Raw genomic sequence first — 15,712 nt, forward strand, 5'->3', positions numbered from 1 at the left:
CTCCATGTGAATTTACCTACTGAACCAACTCATAATCTGCTCCATTCCGCTGAAACGTCTACGAAGCGGAACAACCCAGGTTGGTCCTTAAGTGTGGCCTGATTGCTGCCCCCAGTATACCCACCGTCTATGGAAACTCTGGCTTTTTCCTTCCAGGAATTTCCAGCCGCACTTTCTGGCCGGTCCCCAGTTCCCCATTCGGGAAACTCCCTCCAACCTGTGCTGTCCAAGAGGGTCACCACTGACCACAGGTGGCCTCTGAGTCCTCGAAATGGGGCTGGGCCGAATTGGGTTATGCTATAAATGGAATTTTCAAGGACTAAGTAGGCAAAAAAAAAAAAAAAAAAGTAAAATAGCTCATTAAGCATTTTTGATATTGAAAACAATTTTTATATTGATTACATATAAAAAAGATAATATTTTAGGTAAGTTTGGGTAAATAAAATACATTATTCAAATTAATTCCACCTGTTTCCTTTTATGTTTTACATTTTATGTGGTATCAGGACATTTAAAGCTGTATATGTGACTTGCATTGTAACTTCTATTGGACAGCGGCGGTCTTGAGGCACAGCCTGCCACACAGCCTGCCACAGTGACAGCGCCAGAAAGGACGCGGATAATGGCAATGGCGTCTGACTGCTTCGGTGGTGCCCTCGCTGCTCCCGGGTGTTACTGCGATTCAGCCTTCCATCAGTGCTGCAAAGTGGAGAGCGCAGGCTCCATTCATCAGACGAGGAAACTGAGGCTTGGAGGGGGAAGTGCTTGCTTGAATTCCCCCAGACCAGGAAGCCCTAGACTTACTGCCCTGTGCCTTTCTTACAAAGGATTGGCGGCAAAGATGGACTGATATGGCGTCACTGGGGTGTGGGGAGAGGTATGGAGGACTTCAGCAAAGCCCCATGTCAGCTGCTCCCCTCGCAAACAGGACCCTGGGGCTGCCCTTACCAGCAGTCCTCTTCAGCATCTGGTGCGTGGCTATATCAGCTAAGCCTGGGTCCCGGTCCCCAAGAATGCTTCAATGGGTGTCTTAAGATGTTGAATCAGAGAAGTCATTGGAGGTTGCTCTGGTCTGTTGTCTACTCTAGGAGGAACCAGGACTGGGCTTTCACTGAGTGAGGATGTTTATTGTCTAACAATAGATGCTAACGTTGTCAACATCCCCATCTCCCAGATGAAAAAAACAGGCCCAGAAATGTCAGGTGACACGCCCGAGGCCCCCAGCAGGGGAAAGATAGGGCCAGCATTCAAGCCCTGTGGGTGGGCTGGTTCTGTCACATTGGCTAGGGATCAAACGCACAGAGTTTAGGAAGCCCCAACATTCTGTTCCATTTTCCTGATTTTATGGATGAGGGGAATGAGGCCCAGAGAAGGTCAGAAAGTTGCCCAAGGCCACACAGTGATCTCCAGAGAATATATGAGGTCAGAAAGGACCCTGGGAGTCTCTCTTGGCTAGATCTCCTCCTAGCAACACTTTTAATTAGGAGATTGGGAGCAGGGTTCCAGCCATCCACATGTCCTGCCTTCTCCATGCAGCCAGGGAGCTTGGGCTGCAGGAAGATGGAAGGCACGTTTACCCCACCAGGCCTCTGTGAGCTCACTGTCTAGGCATCCACAGCTCCGGATCCCAAACCCACATGTCCTTGGGATGCGTGGGAAATGGGGTGGCCCTGGAGACTCAGTTGGAGGGGAACAGCCCCCCCGCCTCCGGCAGCTTTGTGGCCATCCCACCCTAACTTTCCAGAGTTCCTGTCTTTGGCCAGCCCCCCGCACAACCCGTGCCCTTGCTGACTCAGGCAGGAAACCAGCCCGGGCAGTTTCGCTTCCTGGTTCTGATGCAGCCCCTCTGGCCTGCCCAACTGGCAAGATTTACTTCTTTCGTTTCTTTTCTTCCCTTTTGGAACACAGGTTCATGGGCTAAGCGTCAGGGCCTCGTTGGGAGGAGTGGGCATTCAGGCGGAGGGGGATGGCGGACGCAGGAGAGGAAAGGCTGAAAAAGCCACATCTAGTGACTTCTCTGGCTCTGTGGGGAGGGCCAGTGTGACAGACAAGAGAGGACAGGCTGAGTGACTCTGTCTTGCTCTCCACTCTCTGGACAAAGGCAGCTCTCACAGCCCTCAGGCTCCAGAAGTCTCCACACTGAGGAAGGGGTGTTAGGATCCCCATTTTACAGATGGGCAAACAGAAGTTCAGAGAAGTGACAGGACTTGCTGAAGATCACACAGCCAGGAAGGGGCTGAAACTGGCACTGCACTCAAGGTATAGGTATTTTCCAGAGTCTGGGGCTCTTGGTTTCAGCACCAGGGCTGGGCTTCTGTGGACAGGGGGAAGGAACAAGCATAGAGGGAAAAGTCATGCAGGGCAGTGAGGCTATTTGGGAGGCCAAGGGAGTGGGGAGAAGGGGGAACAAGTGGGTTGACATTCCAGACCTCATACCTGTTGCGCCTGAATGCCCTTCCTCGCCCCTGGGGTCCTCCTCAAAAGGACTGGCATTGTCCGGAGGGTCAGAGGGACTAAGGGAGGTGGTTTACAGGAGTCCCTGGCCCACCTGGGCACCGCCGGCCTTGGTGGGGTTGGCCTGGTTTCCATGTGCCTCCTGGTGGCCCATGGAGGGACCAGAAGACAGTTGGACCTCACCGTGTCCCAGTGCTCGCTCTTCTGAGATTCCAGGTAAAGGTTAACAGATAATTTCCAGAAGAGGGAATAATCATGATTCTCATAGGCACATAAAGATGGACACAGGTTAACATTTTTATTGAACTCATGTGGGAACGAGGCAGATGTTATACGGCTCAAAGACAAGTCTGGAGAGCAGGCACTTCACATTATCAGACTATTTGCGCAAATAAACGTGCAGATGGGGGCAAATTGTTTTTTCTGTAGTGGAGGAGGGTTGTCAACGAAACCTCTGCTGGCCGGGATGGAATTTGCATGTCTACAGATAAGTGGTTTTATATTGCTATCAGTTGCTTACAATTTACAGAACTGAGAGTTCAAAGACAATTCTATGAATCAGATAACCCGGAAGGGTGTGTTGTATAGAGATGATGCACTGAATAATCAGAACTGATTCATTGAAATGCAAAATTTTCCTCGCAAAAAAAAAAAAAAAAAGGGAAATAATTCATGACTTCCTTCATTCAATAAACACCTGTTCATTAAGCACCTCCTGCACCGTCCTAGGTGTTGGGGACACAGCAGTGGACAAAGACCCAGAGAAAAGCCTAGAGCCATGTGGAGTGACCACTGCTGGGGGGTGGAGGTGCGGGAGGGCAGAGGAAGGGTCTCTGAGGGGACGTCCGGGAGGGGAAGGGAACCACAGCAGGAGGCAAGACAGAGAAGAAGCGGGGGTTTGCAGGGGGCAGCCTTGGCTGGCTTTCCCAGTTTTCTGTTTTCCCTACTAGGATGCCAGTCCTCAGCTCTCCCTCGCTGAGGTTGGCACAGGTGTACAATAATCTGCTCAGTGGGCAGAGGGGGTCCATCTCAAAAGGCAGAAGCCACTCACTGCCTGCTTAGGGGAGATGCCGCTGTGCTGTGAGCAGATGGCACAGGCGTTGGGGTTGCCTGAGTGGGGCTAAAGGAAAGCGTGCAGGTGTGCAGGTCACACGCCTCCTTTCCCCCAAGCCCTGAGCATTGGGTCGGGGGAAACTCCAGGACAGTCTTTCCATCAGTTTGGGCACGGCTGCTGCAAGTTCTGGTATTTCAAAATGTAAATCCGTATTTTTTGTGTGAAATTGCTCACTGTATGTATAAAACCAATCTTTTTTTTTTGACAGAGAGATCACAAGCAAGCACAAAGAGAGGGGGAAGCAGGCTCCCTGCTGAGCAGAGAGCCCAATATGGGGCCAATCCCAGGACCCTGAGATCATGACCTGAGCCGAAGGTAGAGGCTCAGTGGGGAGCCTGCTTCTCCCTCTCTTACTCTGTCAAATAAATAAAAAATCTTAAAAAAAACAACAACCAAAAACCCAAAACATGACTCTAGTACCCATTAGCAATTGCATCAATCATGGATACCCCCCACCCCCAGCCGCCCCCAGTCAGGGTCTGCTCTCTGTTGATTTGCCTGGACACTTCACATCAATGGAATCCTACAGCCAATGGCCTTTTGTGGTCGACTTTTCATTCAGCACATCTTTGGGGGACATCCATGTTGTAGCACGCTGGAGCTTCCTACCTCTTTACCGTGGAAGCATAGTCCCAGTGCAGACACGCATGCTACCTGCCCCCTGTGTTGAGGGCTACCTGGGTTGCTCCTAGTTTTAGGTGGCCGTGACTGACACTGCTGTGAACATGCACGTACCAGCTGTTGGCCAAGTCCCTGCTCTCAACCCTTCTGGGCATATGCCTCGGAGTGGAACAGCCGGGGCAGGCGGTAATTCTAGGTGAAGCGCTTTCCACAGTGGTTATCCCCGACCTTGTAGAAAAATGTTGGTAGTTCAGAAGTCTTTGACTACCACCACGTGGGACCAGAAAAGCCGTCTGTGGTGGGTTCGCTGGCCGGGGGCCAGTCACTCCCAGGCGCCGCCACCTCCCCCAAGGCAGCGGCTCAGTGTCACCCTGACTGTGGTCTAATTCTTAAGCCGTGACCCACTCCCCACACCCCAGGAGGGGTCGGGGCAGGAAGGCTGTCAGCTTCTTGGCTAATCTCAGGCACATTCCAGTCCAGCAGACCACCACCAAGCAATGATGGAGGGGCCTAGGAGAAGCAGGACAGAATCTTGGTCTGGAAGAGACAGCGGCTGGTCGGCGGGGAGCGGGGAACCTGCTGGTAGTTGTGCAAATCTCTGTTCTGTACTGTCGACGACACGACCTAACCAGGGCATCACAAGGGCTGAGGTGGCGTGGAAAACACTTGAACAGTGCCTGGACCACTGGTGGTACTACATGAACACAAGCTGTTAGGGCTTTCAAGATCAAGGTGGCCCCGAGTGGTTCCCAGGTACATTCTGGTTAGACTGGCACTGAGTCCCTACCAGGTGGCTTCAGCATCTGTCCTACGGACAGGAGAGTGGCTCCCTAAGACGCCTGGCTTATCTCAGGTAGAGGTGGTGACCCAGGCATGCCTGCTGATGGTGTGCAGGCAAGTGAGGAGGTTGGTGGGGTCACCCAGGATGGGAGGGGCAAAGGTGCAGAAGCTCACTGGTCCCTCCCTGGGCACATGGCTGGTCTCTGGTGGGAACTGATGGGACTCACCTAACTGGGGCACCTGGTCCCCAGCCCCAGCACTGGCCCACTCCCAGGAGCACGGGAACACAGGAGGAATCACAAGTTTATTGCTCTGGGTTAAACCAGTGGATATAAGACCGGAGGAGGGGGACACAGGAAGTTGGTGAACATTTCCTTTCCTTCTGCAGCCCCTGGCACCCTGGGAAGCTGACCAGTCCACTCCAGGTCTGCTGATCACCTGCTCACGGGCTAGACCCCAAATGAAACTTGAGGTACATGTGACCCAAGGCTCCGGGGAACCCAGCTCCTCCTTGCGGTGCCACCTGTGGGGTCACCTGCATAGGGCTGAGCATGGAGGCTGTGTCAAAGGCCTCCAATGGGCTGGTGTCCTTAGGAAGGTGTCTTGGTGGAGGAGGAAGAGGCTGCCTCCTTCTTGGCAGGGGCCTTCACCAGTGCCAGCCTCTTGGGCAGGCTGCTGTAGGCTTTCATTACCACGTCATGTTCAATCTTCTTCCGGATCCCAACCTCCAGGTCCTGAGGGGGGTAACCACAGGGCACTGAGACTGAGACCTGAGGTGGAGGGAGGGGAGTGCCTAACCCGCCATGCTTTCTGCTGAGAATGCACAGGGGGCTGGATGAGCAACTCCCCCCGAAACAGTATCCGAGGGTCTGGGGTTTAAGTCCTGCTTCTGCCCTGCGCTCTTTGGGGGCGTTACACAGAAAAAATCCTGTTCTTGTCTCTGGACCTCAGCTTCTAAACCTCTGCTCAGCCCCATTTTACAGATGGAGAAACAGGTTCCTGTAGTGAGGAGGCACTTGCCCAGGCCTCCCCAAACAGGTGAGGGATGGGAGATTGGAACATGCCCAGAGCCTTCGGTCTCAGCTTCCAGGCAGCAGTCCCTGGCGGCCCATGTCATCTCTGCCTGGCAGATGGTGGACTGGGGCTCTGAAACACAAACATGTGAACAAGCAAAGGCACAGGGGTTTGGGTCCAAAAGTGGTAGTTTGATCATATCTCCCAAATCTCCCTGTCCTGCCTATGAGTTCCCACGACTATGACCACCATGATTGTCACATAACTGGGTGCAGGACAAACCACAGCAAACAAATAAGACAGAAAAATCTCTCCCCTCTGGAAACTGGCACTCAGCGTGTATGAGACGACATAAATGCCCATGATTTGCTAGGGTAAAGTGAAGGTAAGCGCTGCCAGCCAAGGAAAAACACAGGATAACGAGTGAGGGGTGCGTGTTACGGGGGACAGTTGTTCAGAAGCACTGCCTGCAGTCAGACTAGACTGAGAAAGGGAGCCGTGTGGACTTCTGGGAGAAGAATCTGGGCAGAGGAAACAGCTGGTGCCAAAGTACTGAGGTGGGATAAGAACTGTTAAGGGACCAGTGAGCAAGGGAAGAGTGGGAGGAGGGCGGGGAGGTGACAAGGGCAAATCATGCAGGGCCTTGTAGGCCATGGAGAGGATTTGGGCTTTTCTTGAGGTGGGAGACATTGAAGGCTCTGAGAAGAGGACCAGGGGGCACCTGGGTGGCTTAGTTGGTTGAGAAGAGGACCAGACTTGGGTGCTCACTGGCGCCCTCTGGCAGCTGTGGGAGGAGGCAGGGGCTCAGGGAGGATGTCATTAGTAGTAGTTGATGGGGTGGGACCAGGTAGGCGGTAAATGGGTGGATTCTAGATTAATACCAAACACAAAAAGGATGAGATTATACACAGAGATCAGAGAAAGAGAGAATCATGGATGATCTCGAAGGACAGAATCTTCCTGAATCAAGACTGTGGCAGGGTCATGTGGGGAAGGAGAGGGATCAGAGCTTCGTTTTGAAGATGCTGAGTTTGAGATGCCTGTGAGACAGCCCGCCTCTCGCAGCCAAATGGAGGTAAGCAGATCGCTGGGTACCTCAGAAAACTGAGGCTCTGGGAGAAACGTAAGAATTTGCTCAAGATTACATATTAGGTAGTGTGGAGTACAATTTGAACTCAAATCTGACTCCAGTAAAACCAGTTTCAAATCTCCTTAAACTTCTTTATAAACTCAACCCTACCCACCTATATAAAGAAGCTGCATGTAAACACAACCACAAAAATGTCAACCAACGCTGGTAATGTTCATTTGTGTCCTGTGCTGTTCTCGGCGCTTTACAAGTGCCCCGTGGCATTAAATTCTTACAACTGTGGGAGAAAGGTGTTATTACTATGACCATTTTACAGGTTAAGAGACTCAGGATGAAAAAATACTAGCTATTGGGGCGCTTGGGTGGCTCAGTCATTGGGCATCTGCCTTCTGCTCGGGTCATGATCCCGGGGTCCTGGGATCCAGCCCCACATCGGGCTCCCTGCTCAGCGGGAGGCCTGCTTCTCCCTCTCTCCCCCTGCTTGTGTTCTTCCCTCTTTCGCTGTCTGTCAAATAAATAAATAAAATCTTAAAAAACAAAAATAAACACTAGCTGTTAATAGGGCTTCCAACACACGCAGCACTGCCTTTCTGCAAAGCTGGGGTTTCGACTTTGCCACGCCACCTCCCGTCCGGACTTCTTTTAAACAACGGTAACAGCGACAGCAGCTAACGTGCGTTTAGACTTTCTAAGGTCCTTGCTCCTCTGAGGCCCGCTGAATGTGGTATGTGATGTTCCTATACCCATGACACAGGGGTCAAAACTGAGACTCGGAGACCTGAGTTCTCTAGACTCCTCCACCGGGTGCAGGTACCCCCCTCCAGGCTCCTTCCCTGGCCGCTCGCGCACCCTCACTCACCTTCTTGAGCTTTTGCTGCTGCACGATGCGCGCCTTCTTCGGGGCGATCACACGACCTGAGAAGAGACGCAGTCGCGTAAGGCTGGGGAGCCCTAGGTCCTCCTCGCCCCCCAGACCCCTGACAGCTCCTCACCACCCTTCCTCGGGCCCCGGCTGCGCTCGGAGGCCGCTGCCGCTGCTTTGCTCTTCGCCGGCTTCCGTGCCTGGAACTTGCGCTGTCCCTGCGCCATGATATAGGATGCACCGGAAAAGGCGGGCTGTACGCAAGCGCAGCCGGAAGGCGCAGGGCACGATGGGATACAGTGGGGACGTGGGGCGAAAAGGCCCACGGGACGCAACGTGGCAAAGCATTAAAGGGATAAGCGTCCATAAGAGCCGATAACGCAAACCTTCGCAAAAACTTCCAAGGTTATAATATTAAGATAACATTTACGAAGAGCTCATTTGTTTTGTAAAGCATAGTTTTATGCCCTTCGTACACAAAATTTAGTCTAGGACTAGGGTGAGGCGACTGAGGCAGTCACTGGTGCATACTTTAAGGGTGCCTAAAATTCAGTAATTGATATAGTATTCTCAACATTTAAAAATAAAATTTTAGGGGACGCCTGGGTGGCTCAGTCAGTTAAGCCGCTGCCTTCGACTCAGGTCATGATCCCAGGGTCCTTGAATCCAGTCTCACATCCGGCTCCTTGCTTGGCGGGGAGACTACATCTCTCTGCCTCTGCCTGCCACTCTGCCTGCTTGTGTGCTCTCTCTCACAAATAAAGAAATAAAATAAAATCTTAAAAAAAAAAAAAAGAAAGAAAGAAAAAGAAAATTTTAGGAGCGCCTGGGTGGCTCAGGTCATGATCAGGATGGCGCCTCATGTCTGGCTCCCTACTCAGCCGGGGAATCTGCCTCTCCCTCTCCCACTCGGCTTGTGTTCCCTCTCTGTGTATCTCTGTCAAATAAATTTTAAAAATCTTTAAAAAAATAAAATCTTTGGGGCACCCGGGTGGCTCAGTGGGTTAAAGCCTCTGCCTTCAGCTCAGGTCATGATCCCAGGGTCCTGGGATGGAGCCCCCCATCAGGCTCTCTGCTCAGCAAGAAGCCTGCTTCCCCCCCCCCTCTGCCTGCCTCTCTGCCTACTTGTGATCTCTGTCAAATAAATAAATGAAATCTTAAAAAGAAAAAATAGATAAAAATAAAAAAAATTTTTTTTAAATCTTTAAGAAAAATACAATTTTGGGGCGCCTCGGTGGCTCAGTGGGTTAAAGCCTCTGCCTTCGGCTCAAGTCATGATCTCAGGGTCCTGGGATCGAGCCCCGCATCGGGCTCTCTGCTTAGCAAGGAGCCTGCTTCCTCTCACTCTCTGCCTGCCTCTCTGCCTACTTGTGATCTCTGTCAAATAAATAAATAAAATCTTAAAAAGAAAAATACAATTTTAGGGGTGCCTGGCTGCCTCAGTGGAGCACGTGACTCTTGATCTTGGGGTTGTCAGTTCAAGCCACAATTTTGGGTGTAGAGATTACTTAAAAAAATTAACATTAAAAAAATAGAATCGGAGGTACCTGAGTGGCTAGTTGGTTAAGGATACAACTCTCGATTTCAGCTCAGGTCATGATCTCAGGGTCTGAGATCTAGACCCCCATGCTGACCATGGATTCTGCTTCTCTCCCCCTCTCTCTGTCCCCACCCCCACTTGTGCTTTCACTCTTCTTCTCTAGAAAAAATAAAATAAAAAATATTTCACGAAGCTATTACTTATCTTGATTACTGGGCTTTTTAGTGTCCCCTTTAAAATTCCGTACCCCACGCACTGCCCTAGTTCTGGCCCTGAAGCAACCTAAGAGGGCGGTGCAGCACTATCCCCATTTTATAAATGCGAATACCAAGGCACGGAGAGGTGAAGTGACCTGGCCATGATCACACTGTAGAGAAAGCGGCTGAGGCGGGTTTTGAACTTGGGCAGGCTGGATCCAGTTACAGTGCTCTTAAGAGTCATGCAAAGGCCCTGTGTGCTCTCCCTACTCTAGGAAGAAGGGTGGTTGTGGGAAGAAGGGTGGTTGTGGGAAGAAGGTCAGTTTAGGGGCAAGCCATTCAATAAGTTTATTATAAAACCTAAGGAAATGGGGGCAGGATATGGAGAATGACATTGATTGCTTCTGGGGTCCATCTAGGGTCCCTACCCTCAGGAGACAGTGGTACTTAGGGCCGCCTGGAGCTCCTCAGGAGCGAAGACCCCCAGCTCTGTGATGATGCCACCGGTGATGAGCTCGTGGGGGGTGACATCGAAGGCAGGATTCCAAACCCCAATGCCTGTAGGAGAACGGGGAGGCAAGAAGGCAGGTATGTGGCTGTGTGAAAAGTTCTCAAGCTCTTGTCACCAGTCTCCTCCATGGTGGTTCAAGAGTTGGGGAATCCATGAGAATCTGGGATGGCTCACTCTCTAACCGCATGAAGGTATTACATGGGGCTTTAGCCCCTACTATCCAGTTCAGACCCTGCTCCCCACCATTCCTGGGCTGTCACTGTCCAAGAAGGATTGGAACGCTTAGAGACATCTATCCCACTTTTGCCGGCTCCAAGGGTCTTTGTAAGAAGCTCTAAGAACCCACCTCAGAGCCTTTGCACAAGCAGTCCCCTTTGCCTCCAGTAGGGACGTGACTCACGGTTTCATTTCCTTTAGGTCTTTGCTCAAATGTCCCCTTCCCAGGGAGGACTTCTCCAATCACTGTCTAAATCTCCCCGCATTGACACTTCCCATGCCCGTCCTCACCTTGTTCATTTCTCCTGCGCTCATACCCACTTCTTACACGGCGGTTTTGTTATTTATCTTGTTTGTCTAACCCTAACCCTAACCCCCACTGGATTGTCAGCTCTGCGAGTGCAGAGGCATTTCCATCTTTTTCACTTCCATATCCCCAGCGCCCTAGCACAGCTCCGAGCATCGGCCAGGTACTCAAAAATATTTGCTGAGTGAGTACCAACCTTCTACACAAGAGGCTGCAAACTGGTGGCCTGTTTTCTCTGCTCACAGTGATTTTGGCCAGTGCTCATATGCCTCCAGGAAAGCAGGGGCACCAAAAACAAAATGAAGGAAAAAAAGTTTATAGAATTGATATATCTGTTTTTAAAACGCTGTTAAGAAACTGGAGCACAAAACAACAGGATGTTAGGACTTCCCTCCGCTTAGTTGTATACTGTGATTTTTACCGTGGCTCCACACTTGGGAGTCGGGTGGCAGCCCCACGGTATTTTCAGCGCTTGAGGATCTTAACTGGTCCTTTTTATAAAAGTATTTTCGGTCATAATTGTTACTATCTAATGAGTGCTAAGCAAGGGTCAGGCACTGTCCTCCACGTCACATGGATGAACTCACTGACCGCCCCAGGCTTTGTGAGCTGGATGGTGGTAAGAGCTCATCTTACAGATGTGAACACTGAAGCCCTGGGGGATGACAGAAGTTAGGCATCTTGTGCATGGCAGGCGGGTGGCATGGGGAAGCTGAGAACATCAGTGTCTCTCTGAAGGCACTAGATGAGAAAGTATTCTCACTTCTTCTTCAAGGGAGGAAGCCCAGATGGACAACTTGCCCTCAGTCTCCTAACTCATTAGTTTTACACTCTGACCTTGAATCTGACCTTCAAGATGTTTCTGTTCTAAGAAATGGCTGGAAGGAGAGCTTTATGCCCCAGAAGGCCGATTCTACCCTAGATCCACCAGACCCCGTGAAGGGGCCACAGTGCCTAAGGGGAGGTGCCCAGGTGCTGTGTGACCCCCGTATAAGGGGACAGCTTACCGGGGGCTGCAATCCTGACCCCATTGACATCAGTCAGCTCCTGCCCCGGGCGCTCCTCAATGACGATCTCCCTGCCCGACTCCAGATGGAGGTCACACGAGGAGCTGGGGGCAGCCACGTAGAAAGGGATGCCGTGGTGCTTGGCAGCGATGGCCAGCTGGTAGGTGCCCACCTTGTTGGCCGTGTCACCGTTGGCAACCACCCGGTCGGCTCCCACGACGACAGCTAGGGAGCAAGAAGCTGGGAGTCATAACCTGGCCCGGGACACCTGGAGCCCTGCCCACTGGCGCCGCGCCTACCGACCTGACACGCCCCGGTGGGCCATGGCTGCTGCTGCCATGCTGTCGGCAATGAGGGTGGCGGGGATCTGCTCGTACACCAGCTCGAAGGCAGTCAACCGGGCTCCCTGGTTGTAGGGCCGGGTCTCTGTGCAGAAGGCATGATCCAGACGGCCCAGGGCATGCAGTGAGCGGATCACACCTGTGGGGCCCGGCCCACCAGGACATCAGGATGAGACAGAGAGCGACACACGGGTGGGGTGGCTCGTTGTTTAGAAGCACAGCACAGGGGCACCTGGGATCAGGTTGTGATCTCAGGGTCGTGGGATCGAGTCCTGTGTTGATTCTCTCTCCCTCTGCCTCCCTGCTGTCTCTCTCTCAGAATAAATAAATAAAATCTCTGCACAGTTCGCCAAAGGCTCACCAGGCACAGTCCCATCCCCAGGCTCCTGCAGTAGCTGTTCCCTCTGCCAAGTACGTGGGTGCTCAGAGAACATCTTGGTGAGGCCTTCCCTGATACCTCGCTCTCCCACAGCAAACCCCACACCTCTTACCCCTTCCCGGCTCTTTCTCTTTAGTACTTATCACCTCTGAACATAGTACACACATTTATTGACTGATTGTGTTTGTTTCTCCTACTTTCCTATTCCTCGGGGCAGAGATTTTGTCTACTGTGTCCACTGGTGGGTCCCCAGTGCCCAGAACTGTGCCTAGCACACAGTAGGTGCTTACTAAGTGCTGAATGAATAGAGGAACGCATGTCTGCAGGAATGGTGGGGAACCCTGGTTTTTCATTGATGTTTGTTCAGTGAATAAATCAGTGTCTTGCCATCAAGGCCTCAGTCCCCAGGCACAAAGGCAGGGCTATCCCAATCTTTCTTTTGGGGGGCCCCTCCCTTCTCAGCCCTTGCATCCTCCCATTCTCTAGGCACACGGCTGGGGCTGGACTGATTGATACTAGAAAGGCAAATGACCCCATCAAAGCCCCTGAGATATGAGGAGCCTTTTCTGCACTGTCAGCATAAAGAGCCTTGGCTTTTCATTATCTGAATCCCAACAACCTTCCTGCTGACCTGTGGAGCATAAGAATGATGCCGCCCTGGAGGGCAGAATTTAGGAACAGGGACAGATGGATCCTGATGCCACTATTTGACCCCTGGACCCAGCCATACCTGAAGCTAAGGCCCTAAGCACCTGTATACAAGAGTAAATTCACATCCTTTTGTGGGTAAAGTGGTTAGGGTTTTTTTCTCTAGCATCCAAAAAGGGCCCATCCCCACTCCCATGGACGCCCACTCACCCAGAGCTGTGCCATAGCCAGCAGTGGCCAGTGCGCCAGTGTTACAGTGGGTCAGCACGGTCACCTTGCCACCCCCAGGAGCTGCCCGCTCCAGGAGATGGCGGGCTCCTAGGTCCCCGATGCTCCGATTGTCCTTGAGGTCTTTCTCCAGCATGTCCTCGGCACAGCGGATCACTCTGGGGCCGACAAGGGGCTCTCAGCACCAGCCACCAGGCCTTGGGGCCCAGGTAAGCCCCTCCTCCCTGGCCAATGCTACTGTGCAGGAGCCCTCTTGCTTAAAGCCTCTCCAGGCTATGTCCAGGCTATGGGGCCTACCCTCTTCTGCCATTGTCACCTGTCACACGATTTGCCCACCACACAACACATTATCTCATGTGTGTGGGACAGCACAGCAATGAACAGGATAAAAATCTCTGCCCCTGTGGAGCTCACAGTAGGGTGGGCAAGTCAGGCGGTGAACAGTTAATGAAGTGAAGGAGAAGGCAGGAAAATCAGGGGACAGAGCAGGGGCGGTGAGCTGTGTTACATGAGGGGTTGGGGAAGACAGAAATCAGAAACCTGATGGAGTTGGCTCTGTGGATAGCCAGCCTGCAGAGACAGCACGTGCAAAGACCCTGAGACAGAAGTAAGCTTGGTGGGGTCAAGGAACACGAAGGTAATCACTTAGCTTGAGCAGAGCAGAGTGGAAAAACAAAAGGGCAGGGAAGAGATCAGAACTGGAAACAAAATTCCTCAAAAGCAGAAACCAGGAGAATGAAATGGCTCTGAAAAGGACCTTTAAGGCAGAAGGGGCTGGGCGTTTTCTGGTGAGGCCGAGTCAAGGGACTGAAAGCAAAGATCTTGGGACCCAGCCACCTGGGGTGGACTCTTGGTCCTGCTTGTGTGGCCCTGGACTGATGTGCCGTGCCTCAGTTTCCCTAATGTAAAACGGGTCGGTCTCGAAGAAATGAGTTAATAGCCTCTACGCAGAGCAGCGCCTGCCACAGGGTCCCCCTACCTCTCCCGGACCGCCTCCTCCGTGGCGCCCTCGCGTTCAGCCTCCAGGGCTGCGGTCTCGACCAGGTGGCGGGCAGCACGGGCCATGTTGACGGCGGTGGGCCGGGCGGTAACCAGGAAGCCCAGCGCGTCGCGCACGAAAGCCACCAGCGCGGCGAGTCCCGGTCCCCCCGCGCCCGCCTGCAGCTCCACGGCGAGGCTGAGGCAGCCCACGAGCGCGATGGCCGGGGCGCCGCGCACCTGGAGGGGGGATCCTGGCGTCAAGCGGGGTCGCCACCTCCCACCCCAGCCCCGCAGCTCCGCCGCATGGCCCCACCTTCATGGCGCGGATGGCCTCCCAGGCCTGGCGCACCGAGCCCACTGCCTCGTAGCGGCTGTGCTGGGGCAGGAGCAGCTGGTCGAGGATCTCCAGCGAGCCCCGAGAGTAGCGAATCGCCTCCAGGGACATGGTATCACCCTCTCGCTCACGGTCGCTCAAGAATCAGTGAAGGCGACCGGCACACGCTAGACGAGCTTGGAAGAAGAGGGGGCGGGGCGCCGCCCCCGCCCCCAAGGAGGCGCATGCGCACAGCAAACCCACAAGACCCTCCGTCCACGTGACTAATCCCTCCCTACTTTCCCGGAGTCTGGGGAGTTAGTCGCGTCCTGAAAAGCACAGGTGGCACCTTTTATGGCGCAACTCCTGGACTTTGGGCCCAAAGTTCAGCCAGCCAGAATCATAGCATGATCCCCCAAGTCACCCTTAGGCGCCTGACTTTGGCCAGAGCGAGTGCTGAAGGTGGTCTCAAGTATAGAAAGGCCCGAATTGGGGGATTCCAAGGACTAAGGGGTCTTACTGTTGCCCTGAAATCTCCCATCCCAGCAGGGAGCAAAGGCTGGTGGGCTGGGGACAGCCAGTGGGGCCACCATCTCCCCTGAGGGACAAGGCCAATAAGAATCTGGCCAGAACCTCAGCCCTGAGAGGGCAGTGTGTCTGGTATCCCACTGTATCCCCAGGGCCTAGGTTAGTGGCCAGCACACTGTAAATAGCCCATCAATTTTTGTTAAATGATCTTCCTTTTCCACGGTTTGGGAGGAGGTGGCAGGCTGGGAGGATGGCCTGCTGTTTCTGAGCCGTTTTCTACTCAGTTTACCAGATACCTTCAAAAGAAGCATTATGGGGCACCCAGGTGGCTCAGTTGGTTAAGCGACTGCCTTCGGCTCAGGTCATGATCCCGGAGTCCTGGGATCGAGTCCCATATCGGGCTCCCAGCTCCATGGGGAGTCTGCTTCTCCCCCTGACCTTCCATCTCATGCTCTCTCTCAAATAAACAAATAAAATCTTAAAAAAGAAAAAAAAAAAAAAGACGCATCATGGTAGAGAAGTGGGGGAGGTCTTTCAGGACCTTCCAAGGCATCCCCACAGGCTGGGGATAACAGAAACCC

At 52.9% G+C, this 15,712-nt stretch overlaps 2 protein-coding genes across 5 annotated transcripts; both read right to left on the reverse strand.

Annotated features, from left to right (window-relative positions):
- Positions 1-5,256: 5,256 nt before the first annotated feature.
- Positions 5,257-8,216, reverse strand: C1H19orf53 (chromosome 1 C19orf53 homolog). Its single transcript, XM_047700707.1, has 3 exons — positions 8,066-8,216; positions 7,933-7,988; positions 5,257-5,703 (listed from the first exon to the last, which is right to left on the reverse strand). Exons 1-3 carry the CDS (start codon positions 8,160-8,162, stop codon positions 5,560-5,562), a joined length of 297 nt encoding a protein of 98 aa, XP_047556663.1. The 5' UTR covers positions 8,163-8,216; the 3' UTR covers positions 5,257-5,559.
- Positions 5,619-14,834, reverse strand: MRI1 (methylthioribose-1-phosphate isomerase 1). Of its 4 annotated transcripts, XR_007122368.1 has the most exons (8): positions 14,604-14,833; positions 14,289-14,527; positions 13,292-13,467; positions 12,017-12,193; positions 11,714-11,938; positions 10,101-10,230; positions 7,933-7,988; positions 5,619-5,703 (listed from the first exon to the last, which is right to left on the reverse strand). XR_007122368.1 is itself a non-coding variant. In XM_047700693.1 (7 exons), exons 1-6 carry the CDS (start codon positions 14,733-14,735, stop codon positions 10,103-10,105), a joined length of 1,077 nt encoding a protein of 358 aa, XP_047556649.1. In that variant the 5' UTR covers positions 14,736-14,834; the 3' UTR covers positions 9,462-9,938; positions 10,101-10,102. The 4 variants fall into 4 exon arrangements, 2 of the variants coding, with proteins under 2 accessions (XP_047556649.1, XP_047556639.1); XM_047700693.1 differs by lacking the exons at positions 5,619-5,703; positions 7,933-7,988 and adding an exon at positions 9,462-9,938 and having other exon boundaries at positions 14,604-14,834; XM_047700683.1 differs by lacking the exons at positions 5,619-5,703; positions 7,933-7,988 and adding an exon at positions 9,462-9,943 and having other exon boundaries at positions 14,604-14,834.
- Positions 14,835-15,712: the final 878 nt, after the last annotated feature.

Source organism: Lutra lutra, chromosome 1 (assembly GCF_902655055.1).
Source record: "Lutra lutra chromosome 1, mLutLut1.2, whole genome shotgun sequence".
Classification (NCBI taxonomy): Eukaryota; Metazoa; Chordata; class Mammalia; order Carnivora; family Mustelidae; genus Lutra; species Lutra lutra.

Coding starts and splice junctions, on each gene's coding strand:
- MRI1 (XM_047700693.1), bottom strand. CDS start 14,735: ATGTCCCTGGAGGCGATTCGCTACTCTCGGGGCTCGCTGGAGATCCTC. Junction 14,528..14,603: donor AGGCCATCCGCGCCATGAAG/GTGGGGCCATGC, acceptor TCCCCCCTCCAG/GTGCGCGGCGCCCCGGCCAT. Junction 13,468..14,288: donor GAGGAGGCGGTCCGGGAGAG/GTAGGGGGACCC, acceptor TGTCGGCCCCAG/AGTGATCCGCTGTGCCGAGG.
- C1H19orf53 (XM_047700707.1), bottom strand. CDS start 8,162: ATGGCGCAGGGACAGCGCAAGTTCCAGGCACGGAAGCCGGCGAAGAGC. Junction 7,989..8,065: donor CCGGGGCCCGAGGAAGGGTG/GTGAGGAGCTGT, acceptor GTCTCTTCTCAG/GTCGTGTGATCGCCCCGAAG. Junction 5,704..7,932: donor AGCAGCAAAAGCTCAAGAAG/GTGAGTGAGGGT, acceptor TACCCCCCTCAG/GACCTGGAGGTTGGGATCCG.